General features: G+C 35.4%; 2 protein-coding genes across 2 annotated transcripts; one reads left to right on the top strand and one right to left on the bottom strand.

Annotated features, from left to right (window-relative positions):
- The first annotated feature begins 197 nt into the window (after positions 1 to 197).
- LOC117109902 (tubulin polyglutamylase TTLL4-like) lies at positions 198 to 16,672 on the top strand. The gene is made up of 18 exons (XM_033252369.1): positions 198 to 349; positions 3,197 to 3,859; positions 4,584 to 4,678; positions 5,240 to 5,348; positions 6,326 to 6,474; positions 7,246 to 7,356; positions 8,243 to 8,319; positions 8,921 to 9,115; positions 10,299 to 10,510; positions 10,803 to 10,925; positions 11,372 to 11,470; positions 12,263 to 12,397; positions 13,022 to 13,153; positions 13,393 to 13,498; positions 13,716 to 13,926; positions 14,362 to 14,432; positions 14,997 to 15,094; positions 15,747 to 16,672. Exons 2-18 carry the CDS (start codon positions 3,273 to 3,275, stop codon positions 15,898 to 15,900), a joined length of 2,664 nt encoding a protein of 887 aa, XP_033108260.1. The 5' UTR covers positions 198 to 349; positions 3,197 to 3,272; the 3' UTR covers positions 15,901 to 16,672.
- Positions 16,673 to 19,913: 3,241 nt separating this feature from the next.
- LOC117109973 (proline iminopeptidase-like) lies at positions 19,914 to 25,913 on the bottom strand. Its single transcript, XM_033252489.1, has 6 exons — positions 25,756 to 25,913; positions 24,752 to 24,875; positions 23,825 to 24,000; positions 23,232 to 23,316; positions 20,627 to 20,814; positions 19,914 to 19,986 (listed from the first exon to the last, which is right to left on the bottom strand). Exons 1-6 carry the CDS (start codon positions 25,887 to 25,889, stop codon positions 19,914 to 19,916), a joined length of 780 nt encoding a protein of 259 aa, XP_033108380.1. The 5' UTR covers positions 25,890 to 25,913.
- Between the last annotated feature and the right edge of the window lie 862 nt (positions 25,914 to 26,775).

The following is a 26,775-nucleotide window of genomic DNA, read 5'->3' as shown; positions in this document are numbered from 1 at the left end:
TAATTTGATTTGAATTTATTATTAACATTTTTAATAGATTACGATTTCCCCCCATATTTTATGATTGATTTTTATTTTATTCATTCTATGGAAGCACCACACTAAAAACCACTGGAACTCTGTGATTTTGGATTTTGGCTAAACGCCACACATTGTCCAATTAATTTTTGTTAGACTTTTGTGCAGACGTTTTAACCACTGTGTAGTATTCGCCCTTCGATTATTGATCGATGATCACAATAATATTATTGTTCGAGCGATGCGTTGCCATGCCTGCTAAATTCTTCGTACTGATCGATCGAAAAAAAAGACAAGACAGATGTATTATCGGAAGATCAATAAACTAAAGGTATTGGACCATACTTAATATATTATATATCTGCGCTTTTAAAATCACGGGAACTTAATGCATTTTTTCTGAATGGTTAGGAGAGGGTTTTAAAGAAGTAGATTTGTCCGGAACGGAGGAAGGAAGTAGGCCTAGGGCCTAGGCCTCAACTAATTAGTATTATTAATGTAAATATTACTAATTTATTGTCGTTATTGTTGTTTAATATTATTGTTGAAGTAAAATGTTGTGAGTAAACAGAAGACGAACACATTGATAAAACTCTTTTTAATTCATAGGCAATAGCATTCAAATCTCTTTTGGTAGTGTGGTGGTCCTGTTTTACTAAAACATACTGTGTACTTTATTTCAATCATATATTGAAGAAAAAGGATGCAAAAGCTTAGATTTACATTAAATAACTTGTGGCCGAGTTGACTTGTGGCCGAGTTGATTTGTGGCCGAGTTGACTTGTGGCCGAGCTGACTTGTGGCCGAGTTGGCTGAAGCCGAACTTTTTGCGGCCGAGTTGATTTGTGGCCGAGTTGACTTGTGGCCGAGTTGACTTGTGGCCGAGTTGACTGTGGCCGAGTTGACTTGTGGCCGAGTTGACCTGCACCGGGCCTATAATAGGGTTAGGCCTAGGTAGGTAGGCTAGTCTTAATTAAAAGGTTTGGACTAATAATAGGCCTAGGCCTAGTAGGTATGTGAAGAAAACATTCAAAGTGAACCAATACCAATTTAATTAGTACCACTGGAAAGAGCTTGAAAAATCCTACACAGTGACACCAAAATTATTTAGATATCTTAATTAATAAGGAAATTACAAGCATTTGAAATCGTGAATTAGCGTCATTTTTATTACATGTAATTGATTAGAATTTTGTGACCGAACATGCAACTTTTTTGAATAATAATAATCACGAAGCAGCTTGGATGTCACATGACCAAAATCACCTACCGTAGCAGAAGAGAACTGCCGTTAAAATCACCAAACATCAGTCAGAAAAAATAATTTTGTGCAGAAATAAGCATAATTCCTTCGTCTAAAGATGTTTATTTTTCATTATAATTTATATAGTGTTTTTTCCTTGTCTCGTGCAGTAATTGAGCCCTAAAATCATGCATGAACATACATCAGATTTCATGGTTTTCGGTTCGCGTTTACGCCAATAGCCTCTGGACACGACCTTGACCGGGTCAGTCAATTTTTTTTCTGAACCATAAAATATGATGAAACTTCGGGATTTTAAAGACAAAATAATAAACAATATGTAGACTTACCTTTTAATAACGTAGGATTTTACCTTAGAGTGATATTTGTTCCGTCAAAACATGCAAAATCTTGGAACTTTCTAGTGAAGATGATATCTTTGTCTGATTTGGAAAAAAAAAATGGCGTTGTCCGATCTGGAAAAAAAAAATGGCGGATGAAGAGTGGCTTTTCCACTACGTCATCATAGCAGCTATCCAAGGGATTTCCCTAACGACAGCCAATCAGAATGTAAATTCATGGGGATGCCCCCAGGGAGCATGACGCAAATGTGGAACAGTACTTTGGCAGAAAAAACAGACGCGATCGCGCGCGCATCTTCACATACCTAGTACTAGGCCTAGTAGTAGGGCCTATATGTGAAAAGGGGAGAAGGCTGGGGGAATTTGTTCAAACCATTTATTATATTAATGTAGGCCTAGGCCTCGTTAGTAGAGGGTGATACTTCCACTAGGAACCGCAAAGCGCTATCATTCACACATCCAGTTCTGCGCGTATTTCAATACATTTCGCATTGCAATGCCAAAAATGGAACTGTCAGGAAAAATTGCCAAAATCGGTCCGCCGGACCGATTTTGGCTTTAAAATTACCTGCCAAATATAGTCCACATAAGCCAAAATTGGTCCGGCATCTGTTTAATAGTTATAACTTGTATTTTTATAACGTTGTTCATATTTTTTTGTAATCAAATAATAGATAAATATCTTATCTTTTATTATAGCCTAATATGTTTTCATTCGTTATTGTGTGTGTGAAATCATAGGTGAAATCACTGGTGAAAATTAAGTATAGGTTCGCGCCCAGTAAACCCTTTCAAGTACGAAAAGAAGTTAAACCGTTTTGGTCCGCTGTAGTTCATTTTTTACCTCGTTTTGTTTTGGTTGTGTGTGCTCCGCGACGAAGTACATGCATTCAATTCTGAGAATGCTTACTCCTTTATTTCATGTATTAGAACATCTACTGTATGACCCAATACCCCACACAATAATACGGAATATTTTAAACTAATAAATCAGTCTTGTGTTTCATTTTAGGCCCAAACGTAGGCCTAACCACGGCCGCCGAAAATGATGCACGCTGTGTGTATCGCCTAGGCCTAGGAAATGCATTACCAGTATCTGGTGGTTTGATAAAACACTTCCTCAAAAGCTTAACGAATCATTCTGTCACTGCAAAAGACTTTGCAAGTGTGGGAGAAGCATACTTTCCTCCACTCCACGGGAGAAACAATCATACCCTACTAGCAGCAGACCAGTTACAAATGAAGTGGCCAGGCCGACGCGGACCAATTTTATCCAATTGGGACCGGTTTTAGCGGCTAATATCAATCAGGAGGACCGATTTTAGTAGTCCGCCGGACATTTTTTGGCCTGGACCAATTTTGCCGTGACAGAACTATTTAAATCACTAACTTGTCGAATCAAGGCTAGCCTAGGCTGCATTTCCTTCGTGAGCTTCCACCACTGGAGAGAATGTCATTCATAGTGAATCCGTTCAAGCATCACATACAAATCAAAAGCTCCATATTACCTGGTGATCAGACTCCTGGTAATCTACTGTATAGATATTAAATTTCTTTTGTTCTATCCACATAGATAAATGTAAGCTGAAATCATAAAAAATGAAAGGTGCAACAACAAATACTGATCACAAAACAGAAGCTTACACAACATGACAACACAAGCAGAAGTAGACGAGATCAAGGCCATCCTTACTCGAGGCTTGGAAAATCTAGCAATTCAAACTGGCCAAAAGCATCTTCCACTGAGAAAACAGACCAAGAAACCTATGCTAAATCATGATCAAATCTCAAGTGCTTCCAGGTTTAATACAGATGCCAGGCTTCCAATCTCAGGGAAATATACCAGAGATACATTTAAGCCTGCCCGACGACCATTGCCTAGGCCACAGGTTTATTATGATGCCAGTACAAGCTCTTCAATATGCATAGAGCCTAGAGCACCACCAAGAGTAGGACATGCCCGACCCCATAGTAGTAGAGGACCACACTATGGGCACTCATCGAAATTTGACACACGCGCTATGCGTGGAAGATCTCTACTAGAGCCACCAATAAAAGCTGCAGTAAAGAAAAACAAAGATTCTGCACAGTATTCAGTGACCTTAAATGGTAGCAAGTGCAAAAAGCCCAACAATTTAAAATCAACAAAAAGTGAAGCCATTGTTGCTGATGCTGGGGAAGAAGGAGAAGAATGGAGCGACATAGATGAAGATGATGATTTTGATCCAAGAGAAAGGTAATGAACATAGTAATAGAATGTTTGAACCACGACCTCTCTTCATCAAATAAAAAACTAGAGCAGTCACTCCATAGAGTGCATGCCTCTGCCCCATTCCTGAATACAGTACCAACAATATGCTGGCCGCGTGTGATGGGCGAGAATACAGGCTAACTCATGCCCAATTTTTTGGCTAACTCATGCATAATTTTTATTACACTAAAGCTAAAGTAAAGGTATGAATACACGTGGGAGTTTATCTAAATTTGGGTACACCAAAGTGGGTACGAGTTGGAATTGGTATGAGTTAGCCGACACCCGTGGGCGAAACTACAGCATACCCTTAATGAAAGAATGAAATCACTTATGGCATATTCAGGCCCATTATTTTCTTGAGTGCTGCAGCTTACCCTTAAGAAAATAAGAGTGCTGTTGATACACGGGATGATTCCATTATTTTCTTTTATTATCATGGGTAAAAAATTTAATTTCCGTGATCTTGGCCTTGTCCATTTACGTTTTCTTCCAAAAACTGAAAAGTGTTTTTCTTTGATTTTTATGTATAGTACATTCCACTAAATTTTATGATGATCCTTTCATTAGTTTTTGCGTAATCTTGACAGCTGTGAATACATAACCTCCTTTGCAGAGGTAATAACAGTAACTAACAATTTAATTTTCATTTAGATACTTTTATTTGCTCAATCAAATTCTAAAGTTTTTAATATGATTTTGACTTCAGTGAAAGGACTCCAGGGGATGGATCATCCTTTGATAACTACATTGAAGAGGAGGATGTCATGGATACACTTGAAGATGATGATGTTGCTGCCGATGGTAAGAGATCTTAAAATCATTAATTTTGTACCAATTCATTTTTGATCACCTTCAAATCCTAAAATTAATACAGTAATAATAATTGTCAGTCTAATATAATGAGGCTTGTCACATCCAAAACCACAAAAAATAAAAATTTGATTTTAAAAAATATTCTTATTCACCACATTGTATAAAACTTTCAAATGATGGGTCATTTACTTACTACAGCTTCTCTGTACTATAGTTTAGTTTTAGTTTTTATTTGGAATCACTTTTATTACAGTGACACACATTCAAAATGATAGTGCATCCAAAAGAGAAAAATCAACAGTAAATAAACAATAAATAATACCAACGTAACATCAGTCTGTGTCTTGGAGTGTATTAACCAGCATGAAATCACTTAAACTACTATATAAACTAAGTGTATTTTAAATTTTTTTTGTTTCTTTGAAATTCATATTGAGCAAAAAGCGCTAGTTAATGATAAAATAAAATTTTCAAAAATAAATAAATAGTAGAATTCTATAAAATATACAATTTAAAAAACATTTACATACATGAATTTAACAATCATAGATGCATCAGATGGGTATTCTATAGCAAGTGTTTCGTCCAGAACACATTCTGCAAAAGAACGAGAAAGTGATGACACAGTAAAGGAAGAATTAGCAGCCATTGCTAGCAGGTATTGTACAGTATAGGATGCTCTTGGTGTGAGTGCCTACTGTTCGAACTTACAACTACGGATACACAATTTGTCTGTATTATTTGATCTCACTATTTTATTATATTCAATTGATAATTCAAATGTATAATTTGACATCTGAATCATCCTATTTATGATTTAAATTGTAATTGTAATTATTATTATATTATTTCTTTTTTTTATTATACTAGTACAGTACTACACAAAAGCATCTGGAACCCTAATTTTGTGTGAACTGAGATATTACAATGAATTTGCATTTGAGGAATATTATAAAGTTCCAAAGAGTAGGCTTGGGGTTGGACTTATACAGCAGAAACACTGAGGTGTAGCATATTAAAGATACTGGTGGTGTGCAATGGGCTGCTGTGCAAGTTAAATTTCTCTATAAGGTGTGAGCTGGCCTGACAAAATGAGTCTTGTGGTACGAAAAAGGAAAAATGAGTTTTTGATGTAATTTAGATAGGTGAATATATATTGTAAGCTTTATTTTGGTGTTGAAATCATGTACCTAGGTTGAGTAAAACCAGAGTAAGATCATTTTAAGCATTAGATGTCAAAAAACATACTTAAGAGAAAATTGCCTCTAAAGATAAACAACTGATAAATTTTGTGTTAGTTTTCCTATTTATTTTGAAAAATAGCTTTACAAAATGTGCCTCAAAAACATGATTATATTAGGTAACTCAACTCGGAACTTTTGCTACTATGAAATATTCATATTAAACTTACCAGAAAAATTCAAACCCAATTTTTGTCAAAATATCGCTTCAGATATATTTTCTTGAATATATTAAAGTGACCTGGCATACCACAAGACTCATTTTTTTATGACAGCTCACATATAGCATAGTAATGATTTAAAGTTCAACTTCTATCTTTTGAAGAATAAGAAGCAAAAGTATTTGATTTATGTATACTGTATTAGACTTTAATTTTGTTCTGTGTTTAAATAGGATTGACCGTGCTAGCCTAGGCAGCAGGGCTGATACCAGAGTGTACAAGTTGCTAACTACAGGCTCTGAGGAAGCTCAGCCAGGGCTTACGCCAAGTTTGTTCAGCAATGTCCCACCGACAATCAACTTCGTTACAGAGGATGAAAAATGTAGGCTCAATGTTTTATTAAGTTCAGTTTGTTTCATAACTGTATGCAGACTGCCAGAGATAAATTATTTGGTTGTAATATTATACAGCTATTTGAGTTTACCGTATATACTCGCACATAAGATAAGGCTTAAAATAGCAAATTACGATCGGAAAATAGGGGGTCGTCTTAATACGTGCGACGTACAAATATTAGATTTTTAAAATCATGTTCGTCTTATATGCGGATCGTCCATAACATGGGGAATTTTCTTCTGCAATGAACCTACTGAATGTTAGTATGAATGAACGCAATTTTGAATACTGGGAAATAAGATTTTGATTAACATTTAAAAGCACATAAAGTGATATTATTTTGAAGAATAGCCCTCAATTTGGCTCCGTTTTTAGCCAGCAAGATGCAGTATCAAGACCATAAAGAGCAGTAAAGCGTATGAATTCCGACGGTGAAATGGAGGTTGTCTTTTGTACGCCCGACATACAAAAATCGTCCAAAATCCGTCTCAAACTTGTCTTATATGCGGGTCACCTTATATATACGGTAACCATTTAGCATTACCAAACTTCAAAATTGTCATGACATTATGCATGAAAATTTAAAAACAATTTGAGAACAGCAGATATGGCAAACTATTAAGCCTCAAACTAAGTCATGATTTTTGGAGAAAAATATATATATTTTTTTTTTGCTGAGTTACTCCCACCACTTGCAAAAATTAAAATTCTATGATTAGAATATTTGTAATTATGTGGTCATAATTTTATGTTTCAGTGACTCCATTACCATGGGAACTTCGCAAGTTACTAAAATGGCGAATGAGTCCGATTACTCCACAGATTGTAAAAGGCTGTATAGCAAGGTCTGGGTTTAGAGCAACTAAAAGTAAGCAGAAAGTCTTATGGCTAAAAGTTGAATGCATCAATGCTGTATAATAAGTCAGCTTCATCCTTCCGAGATTAGAACAGATTAATGCTTTGTAGAGGTTGGATTATTGCCCCATTCAAATATGATAGTACATGCTTAATTGGTCTGAATGAACACAGCAAATTCTTTGCGTTGGTTTATCTGTCTATATAGCATTACCGGACCTTGGACATAAAACATAACTAAATATTGACACAGAAAATCTATGTCTGCAATTAGTACAGTACCACTGTTATTGCAATGTTTAATGTTTTATAAATGGTAGGCTTGAAGATAAACCTACAGTAAATTAACCTAAAGTGCTAGGTAACCTGTCTGAAAATAATTACTATTCTCTAAATCAATGCTACTACACCTATGCCAGTCACCACTGTTGATTTTCACCACTTTGAATTAGGTGTATACCTCAACCACTGTACTAGATCTCGTGCCACGTGCCAAACATAATTTGCTGTACAAAGCCAATGCAGACTTTCAAAATAGGGTGAACGAGATAATTGTAGGAATCTTTTGATTTACGCGACTACGCAACCCTAGAATGGATTCACTCTTGCGTGACCATCTTACGTTCTCTGCACAACATCCATGTGATGAGAACTTAACATTATCTCATACACAGATGAATTATTAGTAATGTCATTATGTTCTGTTCTATGTCCTACCGCGTCATGCAATCGAAAGCAGCTCCCTAGTGAAATTGCCAAGCCTTGCATCAGGCTGGATGTGGTTGAGTTTGATGTATAATATATATTGTGACCCAAGTTTTATTCATTGTTAACTACAGTATATCTCATTTCAGTATGTGCATAGAAAGATGTTTGACTTTTTAAAAATTTGTTTACAGAGAGCAATGAATGGATTGGGTATTGGGGTAAACACATGAAAGCCTCAGGATTCAAAGGACTGAGAGATTACCAAAAGGTAATGTTAAAGCAGCAGTGTCTCATATCCTCTTTTTATTATGGTCAGCTCATATTTAAACAGTTTAGTTTTCTATGCATTTTTAACACGTTCACTGCCATGCATTTCTTAACCATTTGCCATGACAGTTTTAAAGGGCAGTTGCACATAATAAAACAACAAGCATTTCAAGTGTTGATGTTATTCTAATGCCAATTCATAGTTTGAACCACTGCGCATGCCCATATCAAGGTCAGTCAACATAAACTAACATACACGCAGCATAGGTTTATGTCCATTGACCTTGGATACGGGCATGGGTCATTTACTGGAATCAACTTAATATTGCCAAAGTTATGAGTAAAAGTATTCTCTGTACTAAAGTATACATTACTGCCACATTCCTACGCTAATAGTCAGTTTATCAAGATTTGGTGGAACAAACTCTTTATACCTGCAAATAGAAAAATAGGTCACTTTGTGATAGATGTGTAAATCATGTCGACATTCAGTAGTGAAAATAATATGAAATTGAATTCTGTCTGTCTATGTAGTACTGTACTGTATGTCCTGAAATGATGTTCATGCCTGCTTTATTAAAAATGATACTGTTTACATACAGATGAATCACATCCCTGGATCGTTTCAAATTGGTCGGAAGGATCGTCTATGGCGGAATCTCTCACGAATGCAAGTTCATTTTGGCAAGAAGGACTTCAACTTCTTTCCGCAAACCTATGTACTGCCCTCAGACATGAAGCTTCTGAAGAGAGCTTGGGAGGATGGAGGAACGAAGCAAAAATGGATCATGAAACCGGTTAGTGCCTATCTAAATAGAATTCCCTAATCCTTGATAGAGGTAAAGCTACAGTATACAATGTGCAACCGTCTTTCTTTTCTAAAAAAAAAACTTTTTTAGTAAAACAAAAAAAAAAAAAAAAAAAAAAAAAACAACCATAGTCATACATGCATTGCAAAGCCACTCATGGAACTGTAGTCTTAACTGTTCACTAGACTGACGAGGCGAGTCGTTTAACGGAGCGGTTAAGGCAGGGGCACCGCAACCTACAACCATAATATTGGCGCTGGTTTGAACACGCGCTCGTCTATGGTTCTGGAGGTGGAACAAGTCTTCTCAGATAAGGACTATAAACCGTAGGCCCAGTGTACACAAATGCTTATGTGCACAGTAAAGAACCCAGTACATCTTTCGAGATGGTTAGGGGGTACCCCAGTCCACAGCCCCTGTTGTCTTGTGATGGGATTGCCACTTTGAATAGTGATTTCATTCACTATGTGGCATATCATTAGCCCTAGTGCCTAAAGCTGAATAATATTAACACAGTGCCATCCAAATATGACCTATTGTCACATGTGTTATTTTTACAGAAAATATTTGTTGAAAATTTGAGTGTCCATATTATGCGCGTGGTCCATTACATCATTGTTTTGCATCTACTGCCTGTTAAAAGTTGGAACTCACGGTACAGATGCAGTCCACGTTGGATAACGAGTGCATAAAAAAATCTGTTTATTACTATTTATTAAAGTATTACCATAATCAGTGGCATGCCCGTTCTTAATAGAACAGCATATCCTCTCTTTTATTAGATGAACAATGAGCGAGTTGATTTTGAGATATAAAGTTATTTTGCATCCATAAAAATCCCTAGGCAGTTCGTTGAAGACATGAATTACTCAATGTCGTAACGATTGGTTGAATGTGGGTGGTCCTATTTTTAACTAATTAACCGTATTTTGTTTTGCCGATAGCAACAGAGTAATATCACGTGGTATCGTGATGTAACATAACACTGCAGTACACTATTAGCTCACCAGATACAAATTATTGTGCAATATAGAAAGTAGGCATGGACTATTTTTGTAGTGTACTGTAATTATATTGTATTAATATTAGATTTTTTTTTCATAAATGTATTTGTATGCCACTGTCCAAAATACATATAGCAAATAAAATGTTCTTTGTTTTTTAATGACAGCCTGCATCAGCACGTGGCATCGGCATTAAGGTGATTCACAAATGGAGTCAAATCCCTAAGAGGCGCCCTGTTATTGTCCAGCGCTATTTAGCCAAACCCTTCCTCATCAACGGCAGTAAGTTTGACCTTCGAGTGTATGTCTACGTCACCTCCTTCGATCCATTGAGAATTTATGTGTTTGAAGATGGACTGACGCGATTTGCTACAATGAAGTAAGTAACTATTATTGGTTGTTGAACAACTCGAAAGCTCACTATTATTATTGTAAACTCTGTCCAGATTATTAAATTCTCTTCAACAAAAAATGTATGCCCATATATAGGCATGAAGTGCCTATATATGGTCATGATGTGATGTCATCATGACCATATTTAGGCATGTCACATGTTTTTGATCAAATGGATTTCACAGCCTGGACAGAGGGCTTTATATATGTACTTATTAAACTTACAAACAAATGTGTAAACTTTATGTCTTGATTAAAGTATTGTTATTCATTTGCAGATATTCGTCTTCCATGAAAAGCCTGTCAAACAAGTTTATGCATTTAACAAATTACAGCATTAACAAGAACAATTCTGATTTCACCCCGAATGAGGACCACACAGCTTGTGAGGGGCACAAGTGGTAACTACATTTTATATTTATTTTATTATATTCTGAGAAAAAAAAACATGTTATATGATGGTTTTTGTGTATTTTGTGACCAAGTCGTTGTGTGGACAAGTAATGTTGGCTTTCGTCAACGATAAGATACAAGATTGATAAGAGAAGTTAAATGGTATACTGTATGTGAAGACAAATATATGGAAATTTTCAACTTTGATGGACATGTTGACTTCCAGTTTTTAAAATGCTGTACCAATGCAAAATACTTTATTGTCACTAGTTTTTGTGAACTTAGTTTGGCAGGGATTCTGCCTGTTTAAATTAAGTTGCATTGTAGGGGAATTTGTCTCAAAGATATTTCTGCTGACATAAACCTGACTAATGAACTAAGAGGATACTAATTTGATTATTTGATTAAAAATGATGACAATTTACCATGAGTAACATCTGTTGGTTTTTGCTAGGACATTAAAGGCATTGTGGGGCTACATGAAGCGAATGGGGATTGACACAAAAGCTATTTGGGATAACATCAAAGACCTGGTGGTCAAAACAATTATAAGGTATGTCTGTCACACGAATACGAATGAACTTTATTATCTTTCATTATTACAAAATTGATATTATAGTTACTGTTTGGTTTTTATATACAGTATGTTATGTTATTAGTAAATAGTCTGATGCTATCATTCCTTGCCTGCTTTAATATATTATATTGAACTCAATATACAATAGCAAGACAGAATTGATTAATAGGAAGAACTTAATGTAGATAAAACAAATAATGCAAACAAAAGACAACCAACCAAACTACATGAAAATACTAGAGCATTCACCCCATAGATTGCATACCTCTGCTCTGTGCCTGAATACAGTACCAACAATACTCAAGTTATGTACGATGGGCGAAACTGCAGCATAACCGTGTCATATTCAGGAACATTATTTTCTTTGAGTGTTGCTGCCTACCCTCAAGAAAATAATGGAATCACCCACTGTATTCAGGCACATTGTTTTCTTGAATGCTGCCTGAAGATGTGGGCCAATTTCATTATTTTCTTAAGCTCAAGTGTACAAAATTGAATTTTTCATGACCTTGTCTTTTGAGATTTTCTTCCAAAAATTGCAAGGTGTCTGTCTTCGATTATTATGTACCATTCCACTAAATCTTATGATGATCCATTTATTTGTTTTTGCATAATCTTGCTAACAGACAGAAAAACAGACAGACAGCAGTGTATAAATAACCTAAAGATGCAAGCCCTACCTCATATTCTACATTAACATTTTGACTACTGTATTCATAAAATCACTAATGTATTTATTTATCTTGCATACCAATTGTTATTACTCAGTGGGGAAAGTAGCATTACTAGTATGACAAAAGCAAATGTCAGGCATCGCTACTCAGTCCATGAGCTCTTTGGCTTTGATATTCTACTGGACGAGAACCTGAAACCATGGATACTGGAGGTCAACATATCACCAAGGTAACCAATAACAAAATGAATCAAATATCAATATATAATATAATATGTTTGATGTGATTTACTTTCTTCTACACTATAATTATAAGGTTAACATATATTAGCCAAAGATTGTCAAAATTTCACCATATTTCTGTTGAAGAATATTCAAAAGAGGCATATAATAGGGAGCTAAGGATTTAAAAAAATTATTTTCAATGCTTCATAATGCAAAAAGAAGACTTTGGGTAGTTTTGAAAGTGTTTTTTTAATTGTAATACTATCAGCTGACATAAAAAGAAGAATGATTCAATGGCTGATCAAGGTTTGTAATGAGCGTCTTTACAAGTGGCGTACAATGTTGCCATGTACAATGTAGCCACGTACCATGTAGCCACGTACCATGTAGCTGCGCACAATTTAGCCATCTACGATGTGGCCACATACCATGTAGCCAGCTACATGTATCCACCTACCATGTGGCCTCGTAGCCACATACCATGTAGCCACGTAGCATGTAGCCATTTACCCATATACCATGTAGTCACGTACCATGTAGCCACGTAAATACTCACAATGTACTGGACATACTAGAAACATAGATGCTGCAAACAGAAATCTACAATCCTTGTTTTTTTCTTTCATTAGCCTACATTCAAACTCACCTCTGGATATAAGTGTAAAAGGTAGCATGATAAAAGACCTCCTCAACTTGGCAGGATTCCAAATCCCAGAAAAACGAGAAGTCTATCCAAATCTGATAAACAATGGTAACAACAGGTAAGTAAGTTTGAAATTCACTATTAAGCATGAACAGTTGATTAAGTCAAACAAGATAGGGTGTGTATAATATCTATAATTTGATATTCACACTAAAAAGTTTGTCCATACTGGGAAACCATTAAGTTTTATTGTGATTCAAGAACAAGAATATCTTTGGGCTTCAGGGGAAAATATCTTTTGTGGTGGGTATGCTTATTGCAGTGTAATAAATAATCATTGTATAATTTCTTTTGTAGTGACCAATACAAAAATGTGATTATGGACAAGCGTTGCTGGAATACACATGTTGAAAAGCATGAAAGAGCGAAGCATGCATTCTACACGCAAAAGTATATTGATGATGTGAGTGAAAAGAATTTACCATTTGAACTAACATCTTCATTTTATAACAAAGACTAACAAACAAAATATAGGTAATGTGCCTTGCTGAAGGACACAAGCAAAAAGCACTGCTTCATGTTCATCAGAGAATACAGTATATGTAGTTCTCATTTTAAAGTAATATTGTATATTATTGCTATAAATTATTTATTATTGGTGTAATTAATATTCGTTGCAGCAATGTAGAGCATCTGTGGTAGACCTACTGACACCAGATGATCTGTGTATCCTGATTGAGACGGAGGATGAGTTTAGCCGTCGCGGTGGCTTCCAGCGTGTCTTTCCTTCTCCAGTCTCATCCAAGTTCTCGCGATTCTTTGAAACACCTCGTTACTACAATGTCCTACTTGAAGAATGGGTCAATAGGTACCACCGAACTCCAGCAAGAGGTTTGTTACTATGAAAAATTTGAACTTTTGTTTGTGAAAAAAGCCATTGAATGTTGAGCATGCAAAGCAAGTCACATGGTTTAAAAAGACGGATTGAGGCTTGTGGGCTGATGTAGTGTTTTTTAAACCAGTGCACAATTAGCACCTAATTATGATCTATAGTACAGTACTGTACACATTTCCAATATTCAAGCATTTTACACAATATGAACATTATGTTAATTTCATAAATAAATTTATTTGATTATGACTTAACCTTTGACATAGGCATGCACGGATGAAACTACTAGATGGCTAATTGTATCTGCTATGGCATTAAAAGCATTGTTCCTCTGATTTAGTTTTAATTTTTTTTAAAGTTATTGGTGTGTTTTTTCTGTTTAAAAGATATTGAATTTGGTATGATGTAATGTTTTCAATTAATTTTTGTGGCAGGGCTTGCTTTGCTTGAAGGCTATTGTGGTGAGAAAATTCACCTTAGATGTAACACTGACAATGCCCATATAGTAAGTGTCCTCACTTCGTGTTCACAAATTTGCTTCTGCAAATTCTCAGATTTCCTTATCCTTAAACATTACACTAGTTTTCGGCCTATAATGTATGTAATGCATTTGCACATGCACTACCAGCTGCACATTTATAATACTGTTACCTTTAAGATTTAAAGAGCTTAAAATAGCCAAGCTCTTTTTTAGACAAAAAAAAAGGTTTTGATTGGGGTGGTATGAAAAATCATTTTTTCTTTTTGCTTTACCTTTTCGAAAAGTATGAACATAATACTGTATTACAAATTATCAAGTAATTTCCTATTATTCCATGCTGAAGTTTGTAAAAACAGTTTTGTTCCTAGTTTCTTCAAACTTTCCTATTCTCTTTTTGGAAGTTTTTAAAGCACTAAGGTATTTTGTTGTGAAAGTGATTTAATAATTATTTGTAGGCCGGCTACACAGACTTGTTTAATTGTGATCATTGTTGCTTCAGTAAAATATTCCTGCAAAGCTCTGAACCGAACACCATAATAAATTACATTCACGTAATACATATTTCCTTGTGCATTTCTATCTGTACAGTGGACACCTATCTCAACAGTACTGGTAGTGAAAGAGCAAAGAACTCTTAGTGCTCCATCGAAAGTGCTGCAGTCACCCACATCTAACCTCAAGAAAAGGTAGGCATCATTCTCAAACTGCTGCTGAAAAAATTCTTAATATTAGCAGTGGTGGCTCAAGAAATTGTCGGACAAGGGTTCCGGAATGTCCGACAATGAGGTCCGAACCAAGACTAGCGCCTCGATCAGGGCCTAGATCATGGTCCTAGAAGAAAAATTCCTGGTATGGTTCAGCTAGGATTTTTAATGGCTTAATATGGCCCAAAATTGTGCTTTTATAACCACAATATTTGAGATAGTCAAATTACTATTTTTGGTCCAACGACCTCATCGTGGCGTCAGACAGTTTTAGTTTCTTTTATTAACTAAAATCTGGCACAACACATGTACAAGAAGTAAAAGTAACCTTAAAATACAGGCAACAGGGGGTCCAGGCCAGTCCGACGGGGGAATCCCCCTCGCTGACACCACCATTGAATATTGGGGGTATCCTAACAGTGAGGCCTTTTGAAGACAAACAATAATCGTTATAATCATTATAGAACTGCATCAGTCCATTTAATGCGTGTAAAGACTAGTAACAGTATTTAATATTTATGTGCCAGTTCATTGGAAAAATTATTTTCAGTTGAAAGTTTTCTTAGCTTAAAATTTATGAGCTACTAATCACAGATCTTGAAATAAAAAGAAAACATTTTGCAATATTTTACAGCTCGTCTGCTCACTCTCTGCCAAAGATCAAGGGAAAGAAGGGAAAGCACAGAGTGATATCATCCTCCAGTAGTTCTGCGTCATTGAACTCTCTAACAAGTCGTCCACCTCACCCACCGTTCTCGTACTACACGGACAATGACTCGCCCAGTTGATGGGTCCATTTACCATGTTTTTCGGTCCATTTGTGATAGATACCTCGTTCAAAAATCAATTTTGTACTCTTGGGACCCAAAACGGAAACAGCCATAATACAAAGCACCAACTACTAAATAACAATGTTGGTCTTGCCAAAGAAGACCTGTCTTACCATCAAACAGTTACTGCTAATAAGTGTGTAGCAAGTTTATGGAGGATAAAGTTGGTTGTAAAGAAGGGCCTGTAATGCATACAAAAACAAAAAGGTGAACAGAAAGGACAAAGATATGCCATTTTTGTGTGTACTCAAGCATAATATTCCCTTTGAAACACAGATGTAATTATCATCCAAGTTCATTCACAGAACTGAACAAGCTTTGGTATTCTCTAGCATCAGAAAGAGACGGAAAATGGTACTTTAATCTTTTACTCCTGCTTCCATCACCTTAATGCTCATATCAACAGAACGCCATTTTACTTAGAGAATTGACTAATGAGTATCTCATTTGCATTTTGATACCAAGAATTATACTCTGATAGTAATAGGCCTAACCAAGCTACTGGACCATTAGTGTATCATCACTTTTTTAGATAAAAATAAATACAGGGTAACTAAGCCTGTAAATATTTACATAGGATTATTTGTTTTCTTTTGTTCTTTAATATGTAGTTTTCTATGTATTGTACTACTACCATGTTTATATTTTAACAGTATAGGTTAAATTAAAGACCAGTTTTGAATAGTCTTTAGCAGCTGCAACCTTTTTGGAAAAAAAACCAAAAAAAACAGTTGTTTGTCTGGAATTGCAGAGTATTGGTGTTTAATTGAAGGGGTCATTAATTAGCAAGAGCCTAGTAGTCTGCAAGTGTTTTTAACATACGATAGAAGCAGTAAGTGTAGGATATGTTAGCCAAATATTTTTACCAAAGAAGTTAAAGAACAAATTTGCTTTAGCTTAGAAGCTGCAGTGTGGGAACATAATTACTTACTATACAAAAACCGTGTATGTATTGCAATGAACTACTGGTATTGATGGCAGGGAGGATTCTACTAGAGTGTAACAGTGCAATCATTCTGGTTCTAGTGTAAATAATTTGTATTGTCCATAACAGAATATTTGTGATGACTAATGCAAAGATGATACAGTAGTGACTTTTTAAGTAAAATAAAACGTTATTTATATCGTTATATACAAATTGGATTGTTATTCATAATCCAGTTGTGAAACCAATATTTTAAATGTATGCAGGTTTTCGCATGGGGGAGGGGAAGGGGTTTAAATCAATGAAATAGAATCCTATGTTAGTCTTCCAATTAATATTGCCGGGCACTCACTGCAGCCGACACGATTCTATGAAGAACGCAAAGCCACAACGCGCGCGCAACGGAATGTTTTTAATGACGATTCGTTCAGAGTGCCACTGACAATAAGCAGTGTTGCGTCACTTATCGCTCACAGGAAACGGAGTTAAGATCGTCGGCTCGCGATTGTACGATGCAGCGACTGCCCGGCTTCACATGTTGCAGTAAACTATAATAATATGCATTTTCGTAAACATGCGATTATTCATTAATCCAATGTTAATCCACTTCAATGAAACAACACCAAAGACTAAGGCAACCAAATTTATATAAATGTGGGTGGTGGTTTGGTAGTTTTTAGAGAACTCAATTGTAATAAGATTCAGTGATAAATTGTTTTCATGTTCTTGGCGATGGTATATGGAACACCAGTAACATGCAAGTCCTACAAAACAACAGAAACATTAATTCTGTTGATGTTGACATAAATATATTTATTTTGTCTATGTAAAGACCTGTCCAGACTATCAAATTTTATTTGACAAAAACATGTGACATGCCTAAATATGGTCATGATGACATCACATATATGGGCACATCATGACTATATATGGGCATACAACAGATTTTTGTCAAATAAAATGATAGTCTGAAAAGAGCTTATACAGTAATGCTTGAGACATTAGGCTTTTTGTTAACAAAAAAATATTTTCAAAAATACTGATATTTTATCTGACTGATGACTGGTAGTCAGGAGTTAACAGACCTTTCCCCTAGGCCTGCCTTTTGGATGTTGCTGCTGAGGTGTGGGAACTCATGTGAGAATTCTGATTGGTCAGTAGGTTACTTTGACGCTCTGTAAAAGTCCATTGTGTTTGTTAGTAGACTATTGTTCACTTGTTATTGCTTTTTTTTTTTTTTTTTTATGAAATCTGGGAAGACAGTTGGAAGGAATTTGGTGCATTTTTTGCAATTCCATCTACCAAAGAATGATGTAATATACTATGTTTATACATCAAACTAGTATACAATATATAAAAAATAAATATCTATAGCTATATATTTTATAAAAAATACATTAAATGTGTTATACAATATGTATAATATTCAACGTATAGATCTTCCATGTATTCATAATAAAAATATGACTAATATTTTCTTAAAATTCTAAATGTGGTACAAAAATAAAGTGAAAACTTTCTCATATGATGGTGATGGTGTTGCTTTTTTTACTGTTAACATTCTTTTTCTCTAAACAGTCAGAAGTATGCTTTCTTTAGTAAATTCATCCAGATGAAGTGATAAATGTTTGGTTAAATTTAAGTTATTGTGGAGGAGCAAGATACTATAGTTGTTTGTCACTGAGAGGTTTGCAATAAGTATAGTGAAAAACAAATCCTTATAGTCTTTAAGCAAGAATTTTTTTATACCTTGTTTCGCGAACTTATTTTTCTAAAGATCGAGAGGAGGGTGGAAAAAAAAAATTTGGTTTTTCAGTTAGCAGAGTTTTGCCAAAAACATCCAAATGGAAGAAAATAAAAATTAAATTTTATTGGTGAATGTAAACAGTGTTTGGTAATGGGATGGTTAAATGTTTTAGATTTATATAATTTAGAAAAAATATGCCTATCTTATTTTCAAGGCAGCAATAGGCGTAATAAAAATGCAATTTCTATTTTATATTGGTGGCGGGTACGCTAACTGGATAAAAATAATATTTTATTTTTATTTGAAATCATTATTAGCGGGTGGTGGGGTTTGCTAAACAAAGTATAAAAAAGTCGCGCCGTAATTCCAGTAACACCATCCCATATTGCAACTCCTTGATTATAGACGTTACAAAGCTGGGCACACTCAACATCGTACAACCGACGAAACCTCTTTGCTCTCGGTGAGCACTTGGCAATGTGATGCTGTCTGCCGTTGTGCACATCCTGTAATGTTTTCCATGGAATTATGTTGAATACATTCTACATAATCTTTGTTGAATATATTATATAAAGTTCATAACTTTATCACCTAAATTATGCAAGCTATAAAAAAGAATTATATAGTTTCCAGAAAAAAAATATTGCTAGAACAATGAATAACAAGAGGTATGTTGACATATAATTTTATTCAGATTATATATTAAAAAGTCTGTCATATATACCAATTTTATTAATATTTTATAAGCTTAATTCATTAAATGAATGTTGCTGATAAACATCATTCATAACGTTAAATGTCATATTTTATGGAATACACTACAGTTTGTGAACACATTCATATTCTGAAATACTACTGAAGTATATTCATAGTACTGTATTAAATTTCAGTGCTCCATACTGGAAGACAAATTAATGTGTTTTGGCCTTCATGATAATTTACAGTACAGTTATATATAATATCAGATTTACTATGCAATCATTAATTGAATATTACCAAAGAGTGGTGATAAAAAAAGGTGTATTGCTCACACAGAAAGTGTGTGTTGATTTGTTTTCCAATGACTCAGATTCTTAGAAGCAATTTTATTGTATTATGCACTATGTAGGACCTGTCTCTTATACACATCTAGATGTGTATAAGAGACAGGTCCGAATCATGACCGATGGGGCATTTGAGATTAAACAACTTAGACCTGAACAGGCACCGGTCATTTTTCTGGACCAGTAGGTATAGAAAAAATCCACCAATTAGCCAAAAAGAAAAAAAAAAAAATCTTTGGTCATGTTTTTGGAAAATCTAAAAAAAGGGGTAGGTCGGTACGAAGAGGTATGAAGGTGTCTCAAACCAGGCCCCGTTGACAAAGAAATGACTGGAAAATATAAGCAATGTAGATATGAAAATAATATCCAAGTACAATGAAACTAAATACTAAAAAAAAAATGAATACATAATAGTAAATAATAATAATAAATACTTTCTTTCCAGTTTATCTTCCTATCAATATCTAAAGCTCTGTTTCATTTGAGCCACAGAGAAAGTTTCGAGGCTCCAGCATACTGCACTAAACATTGATGAACAAATTATTATTATAATTTCTGCTGCTCATCCTTAAAAAAAGTGATCTGCCGCATCAATACAAATTAAACAACATATAACATCCCATTTTTTTCAAAAGAACATTTATCTACTTCCTTGTAATGTAAAGTAAGATATAGAGTAGGGTATAAAATATTAAAGAATATAAAACAACAATTATTATTCATTGTAATAATTATACATAAGCGATAATAACATTTAATTACTTTATATAAAAGTGATGGGAAGAAGGCAAATGCCCTGAGAAGATTGCAATAAACTTGTGTTAGGCCAGCCTGGAAACAAAAACATGGGAAACAATACGTTTGGAAAAAAATACAGTCATACAAACATGATGTGACGAAGACAAAAACGACATAACCCATAGCTAAGAGTAAGAGCTGTACATCACAGCTAAGTTTAGCAACACCAACCTTTCAATTCTTGCAATTTGCAAGATCCAAGTGTTATTCTCCAGTATTTTTAGGCTTTGTTTATCAGGTAGCAATTTAGAAGTAGAACACTCCCAGCAGGCAAATTCCTTAGCACACCGAACCTTCTCATTCTCGTCATCTCCGGTTAACCTCTTGTAATATGCAGCAAGGATGTCACCACGTTCAGCCTGTAAGAAATTTAAAACAAGAAATATTTCCTATAAAAAAACGCCGCAACTTCTGTAGCTTTTTCAATTTGTGCATAAAGCTACTTCCAAATTTAGCCTATGTGTAAATTTTGTTATTGTATTTAAGTTAGCTGTTTCAATAAATAAATCTGTAACTGTATTTTCCTATAGATCAATATTATAAATATAGCCCTATGCTTATTTATTGTTAAAGATAGGCCTAATTTTTTACTGCAATATGCATAATACTGTATATGAATTAAAGATTATTTTTAAAATAAAATTGATGTTAAAATAATAAAATGATCCAAACAAATATGGAATTATCAAAGGGTGGGTTATCTAAGATTTTTCCTGCGGCTGGGCCCCACTTTGTCTCGGTTGTAATCCCATATGGTAGATTATTAACAATAAGAATTACACTAAAAACAAGTCATCTTATTAACCCTGGCACTATGATGCTACCTTCCATTTTGTGATCACATAATGCACAATTAGTCAACACACTAATATGCAATTACAGAGTCAGGTTTTGAGTACAATGTATGAAATAGGAGCCAAAGGAATTGTTACCTAATGAAAAAATTTGCTTCTTTTGAAGGAAATAATGGTTCCTAAGGCTTATATTTCCTATAGTTACTTTATAAGTCAGTTGTGACGTCCATCACCTTTTTGTTGTAGCCCATTAATCAAACTGCTGGTTGTAGAGCGGTTGCTATATATTCATAAATCAAACTGCTGGTTGCGGTTACTGGTTGCTCAGTGATCAATACTTTAACTCTGCATGTGCATTAGCTAATATTATTGTAGGATAGGCTAGCTGGATGTCATTCTCACTCCAGCTCCAGTACTGTTCCAGCGAGCCTTTAACATTAGGCTTCAAAGTGCTGAAGAGCGGAGCAGTGGAAATGATTCTACTGCTTTCGTGCCAATTTCTTTGTTTGATTTCCATGTAGCATTAGGATATTCCATTTTTGCTTTTCTCTTTCTTCATGTAAAGTGCATAGAAGCAATTTTATTGTATTATGCACTATGTAGGACTTGCATTATTATTATTACGCATATAAGAATGATTTGATAGTTAGCTCTTCACAGTACGATACAAAGATGAATAAACTGATTGTTGTGGTTGAAGTTTATTAGGTAGACCTAAGCTCCTGGTAGACAATTGTTTAATAGATGTATTGTAAACATCATTATGAATTATTTCAGAGTTGCCTTAGCTTTCAGTTCTTTTATAAATCAATCCTTGTTATCTCCTAACCATTATGCCTTTCTAGGCCTTGCCTAGGACGGTCTAGGCTTCATTGAGTGTTAACCAGTGGCGTAGAGCAAGATTTGTTGGGTTCGCAGTGTGCGTTTATAGAGTGGCCTAGCAACGAAATATCCATTGCAATATAAAATCACCCCAGCTCTCACTGAGCTTTTCGCACACAAGACAAAAATAATCGGAGGCACTATATAAAATTAGTGATCAGTCAAGGATAGGAAAATTCAGTACATTTTAAAGTGATGATGTCACCACTAACAATTATTTATAAAAAAAATCTCTTTTTTGTTTAGCCCTGTCCAGACTATCAAATCATCTATAGTCATGCATTCCCACAATCAACAACACCGGGTATATTGGGACAAAGCCAAACTAATAGCCACTGTACCATCTTGGCACTCCAGAAGGACCAGAGGAAGCCATAGAAATTCACAAACACGATACAGAACATCAAGATAACGGATTTGTCATTAGATATATTTGGCTGTCCATGTTTAATCAGACCTAGCCAAGCAGCCCCAACCCCACCCCCCTTTTTCCAGTCACACTTGAACTATGCCTTTGTTTTTTGGTCGTTCCCACCCCCTTTACCGCCACACTGGAACTATGCCTTTGTTTTGGTCGTTACCACCCTTTTCCTGCCAACTGGAACTATATCTTTGTTTGGGCGTTCCCACGCTTTCTCTCAGTGAACAATGGCTTTTGTTTTAGCCTTTCACTAGCAGTCTTCTTATTGGTCAGTTTATTCATCCAACCAACAGCAAGTTTCTCTACACAAACATATAAGTATTTCCCTGTTTGGAATTTCTGCAGATATTATTCTCCTGAAGACGATTGAAGTAACTTAATCGAAACGCCATGACTTTCTCAATTACAACAGTTCTTTTCAGAACTACCTACGGTACGTGGTGTACAGCAAACGTCAACATATATGATATTACTTCGCCATGGAAACCTTAAAACAATACTATCAAAGTTTGTTCGACAAAAACATGTCATGCCTAAATATGGTCATGATGACATCACAGCATGACCATATATCGGCACATCATGCTATATATGGGCAAACAACATATTTTTGTCAATTTGATAGCCTTTACAATCAAACATTTAACATGCTATACAATTATAATCTACAAATACATACCTCAGGAATGGGTGCAATAAATTTTTCCCAATGGTCTGGAAAGATTTTACTAGCTCCCTCTTGATACAGCCAGTCTACCTCCTGTCTTAGAAAACAAGAAACATATTATTAATAATAATAAAAAACTTGTAATGCACCAATTCTCTATTTTTTGGAACAAGGTCCATAATTATTGTATTAATACTGGAATACTTTTTATAAAGTAGTCCTAACTAAAATTAACACTTTCATTTTTGCATAAAAAAACTAACTTCTACCAACACTTCTTCAAATCTGAAGTTGAAGGTTGGCAATCTATGTGATTCAGTGGAGGACCAATGAATGCAAAATAGAGGGGGCCCGGGGAAGTACTTTCACAGACGGAGGACCTATACCACCTTAGCCCCATCATGGTTGGGGCTAAGGTAAGAAAATTTGTGATTATGGTACCTTTAGATGGCCAGAAATCTCTAACCACTGTATCCTTAAAATGAACTTTAGTCGTAGTCTGAGCTGAAACTTCAAAATTATGAAAAAAATTATCAGATCAGCACATTTAATGTCTATTCTAACATGTGCAAAATGTACACAAAAAAAACCCCAAGTATGCATACTTTCTAACTGTGAAGATTCCACGTAAAATGAGTGCTTTCACTCTATCAGTATGCTCTTGTGCATAAGCTATGCTCAACGTGGATCCCCAGCTACCTCCAAAAAGAAGCCATTTCTCGATACCAAGATGCTTACGCAGTTTCTCCATGTCTTCAACTAGATGCCAAGTTGTATTGTTCTGTAAGAATTAATACTGATTTCAACAATTTTCTTGATGTATCCACCCCATTCCGATCAATTTTAATCACAAAAGAATATGAGTTCATTTTTACTATTAATACAGTATCAAACAAATTATTGTTAAAGATTATTTAATTTTATAGTGCCAAAACAAATGCAGAATAAATAAATCCACCATAATTCTGTCATATTTTTCCTTATGATAACCTTTTCTTTCCCTTAAAATTGAATGCAAAATAATAACTATTGGATTGGATTTTTGTATGAAACACAACAAGAAGAATAATCCATGAAAGTTAGAAGACAATCCAATGCTTATTTTGTCGTGATTTCTTTAAACAGGCATTAGCTATATTACTGTATATAAAGGACCAATGACATAAATTTCGCATCCAAAAGACAAGTATATCAGATGTCCATCACAAAGAAATAATCAAGCAGCTTAGCAGATGGATGTGGACATTCTGGACAAAAGCATTAAAATTTCTTTTTACATGCTCCTTAAAAAAAGGTCTTATATAGTGGCCAGGCATTATAAAATCCAAAATGGGGCTGTAATGACCTTGGATGACGTGATTCCTACCAAAAATGGGATATTAAGACCATAAGGAGCATGTAAAAAACAATTGGTGCTTTTGTCCGGAACATCCACACCTATTCCAAATATGGCCCTAAGCTGCCTGACTAAAAGCAACGGTGCCACACAGGTGTTCCCACAGGTTCTCATACATATATGATTAACAATGTACCTTCAATTCAGCAGCTGGAGTTGATTTTCCTGAGCCTCTCTGGTCAAATAATATAATACGGAAAACTTTGGGATCAAAAAAACAGCGATCAAGGGACTGTATCCCTCCACCTGGTCCACCATGCCTGCAATATAAAAAAAAAAAAAATAAATAAATCTAACAATTCAATAGAACTGGATTTGTTTCTTTTCTTATTATTATTTAATGTAATAAAAGTAATCCCTACGTTTATAGCATTTGCAGTAGGGCTAATAAAACTATAGTGGGAAATCACTCTTCAGGGGCAGATCCAAAATTTTTCAAACAGGGGGTGCAACAGTTTCAGAATAGATTATAACTAATAAGTGAGTAGCACATAACATTGATATAAGATTTATCTCTAATAATATTCCTCTAACCAGTTTGGTAGGTCGTCGCTGTAGTAGCTAGCTAGGCCTATGTCTTCAAGTAAGTAGGCCTAACTTGATATTTGTGGTTAATGTCAATGACTTCGAATATTTGCTGTGTATGACTATTCAATATGAATATTAGTCAAGGGGGAAACTTGGTTAGGGGGCGACTTGGTTAGGTCTCTTATACACATCTACACCGGGTATATTGGGACAAAGCCAAACTAATAGCCACTGTACCATCTTGGCACTCCAGAAGGACCAGAGGAAGCCATAGAATGTCTCTTATACACATCTAGATGTGTATAAGAGACAGGGGGGAAACTTTGTAGGGGGGGGGGCGACTTTGTAAGGGGCGACTTTACAAGGGGGAGACTTGACTGGCATTCTTCTGCAGGGCTAGACTAGGCCTCCTACTACTACTATTCCTACTCTACTACCTAGACTAGCCAAGGCTACGTACGTAGGCTTAGGGTCTAGGCCCCTACTACTACGAAACCCACTACTACAACTAGCCTAAGCACCTAGAGGCTAGCCTGCCCTCCCTGGCTTTCTCGCCTAGGCCTAGCTAGGGGCCTAGGCACTAACTTAAGCTTAAAAGTTACTGAAACTTACACGAATATTACAGGCTTTCCATCTGATTTTCCACACTCCTCATAGTATACTTTATGAATATCATCCACCGACAGAAACCCTGTGTTAAAAGGTTCTGGAATTCCGAAGGTACCAAAATCCGCCAAATCTGCCATTGCTTTCGGTCTGGTTTACTTCGTACTTCGTACCAACACACGTACTATTCGGGAGCAGGTCAAAACGGCAAAAAACCAAAACGGCAATGACCAAAACGGCAATAAACCAAAACGGCAAAAATAAACTGCATTAAAATCACTATAATAATTGTAATGTATTCTTTATTTGAAGGTATTTTTTTTTTCTTTTTTAGTTTAGTTGGGTTTTTTAAAAGCATATGATGAATTTAAGTTTAAATGTCCACACCATACCGTAGGGAAACTCCTTGAGTATAGACGTACAAAGCTGGGCCCACTCAACATCGTACAACCGACAAAACCAATTTTGCTCTCGGTGAGCACTTAGCCGGCGGAACGGTAAGATGAATAGGAATATGAATCAAGGGGGTCTGGGTTCAAATTTAGGGGAGGGGTAAACATTTTTCCCAAAAAAAAAAAAACCAAAAAGGAAGGGGTTCGGAGGTCCTCCCCAGGGGAAAGTGTTCAATTCCTAGGTATACGTTGCATGCGTTTTCTTTTTTCCATGAATCGATGAACCTCAAAAATAAAAGGGGGTCGGGGGTCCTCCGAGAAAATTTTGATTCCTAGATGGCGGGAAATTCAGACGCTCACGCGGACAATTAGATGAGACCTCTGTGGACAACTGTTTCATACCAAACTCAGCATTGCTAGCCAAAAGAGGCATCGACACAAGGATTTAAAAATGAAGAATAAAATAATCGGAATCGAATAAACGCCAGGGGTGGTTTATTGTTCAGAAGGGGTTTTCAGGGGGCGTTTATTCGAGGGAGGCGTTTATTCGGGGGAAGTGTTTATTGTTTTCTTTTTTTTTTTTGTGTGTGTAAAATGGACAGACATATACTCAAATAAACGCCCCTTAATTTCA

The sequence above is a fragment of the Anneissia japonica genome, unplaced genomic scaffold, assembly GCF_011630105.1.
Source record: "Anneissia japonica isolate Jap-2015-1 unplaced genomic scaffold, ASM1163010v1 scaffold585_len4108843_cov191, whole genome shotgun sequence".
Classification (NCBI taxonomy): domain Eukaryota; kingdom Metazoa; phylum Echinodermata; class Crinoidea; order Comatulida; family Comatulidae; genus Anneissia; species Anneissia japonica.
This window is presented reverse-complemented; position numbering and strand designations above follow the sequence as displayed.

Bases quoted from the DNA above. Each gene is read 5' to 3' on its own strand.
- LOC117109973 (XM_033252489.1), bottom strand. From the start codon at position 25,889: ATGGCAGATTTGGCGGATTTTGGTACCTTCGGAATTCCAGAACCTTTT. The intron at 24,001-24,751 runs GTACATTGTTAA...TAATTCTTACAG, and splicing joins CTCCAGCTGCTGAATTGAAG to AACAATACAACTTGGCATCT. The intron at 20,815-23,231 runs GTATGTATTTGT...AATTTCTTACAG, and splicing joins TTATTGCACCCATTCCTGAG to GCTGAACGTGGTGACATCCT.
- LOC117109902 (XM_033252369.1), top strand. From the start codon at position 3,273: ATGACAACACAAGCAGAAGTAGACGAGATCAAGGCCATCCTTACTCGA. The intron at 4,679-5,239 runs GTAAGAGATCTT...TAACAATCATAG, and splicing joins TGATGATGTTGCTGCCGATG to ATGCATCAGATGGGTATTCT. The intron at 8,320-8,920 runs GTAATGTTAAAG...GTTTACATACAG, and splicing joins GACTGAGAGATTACCAAAAG to ATGAATCACATCCCTGGATC.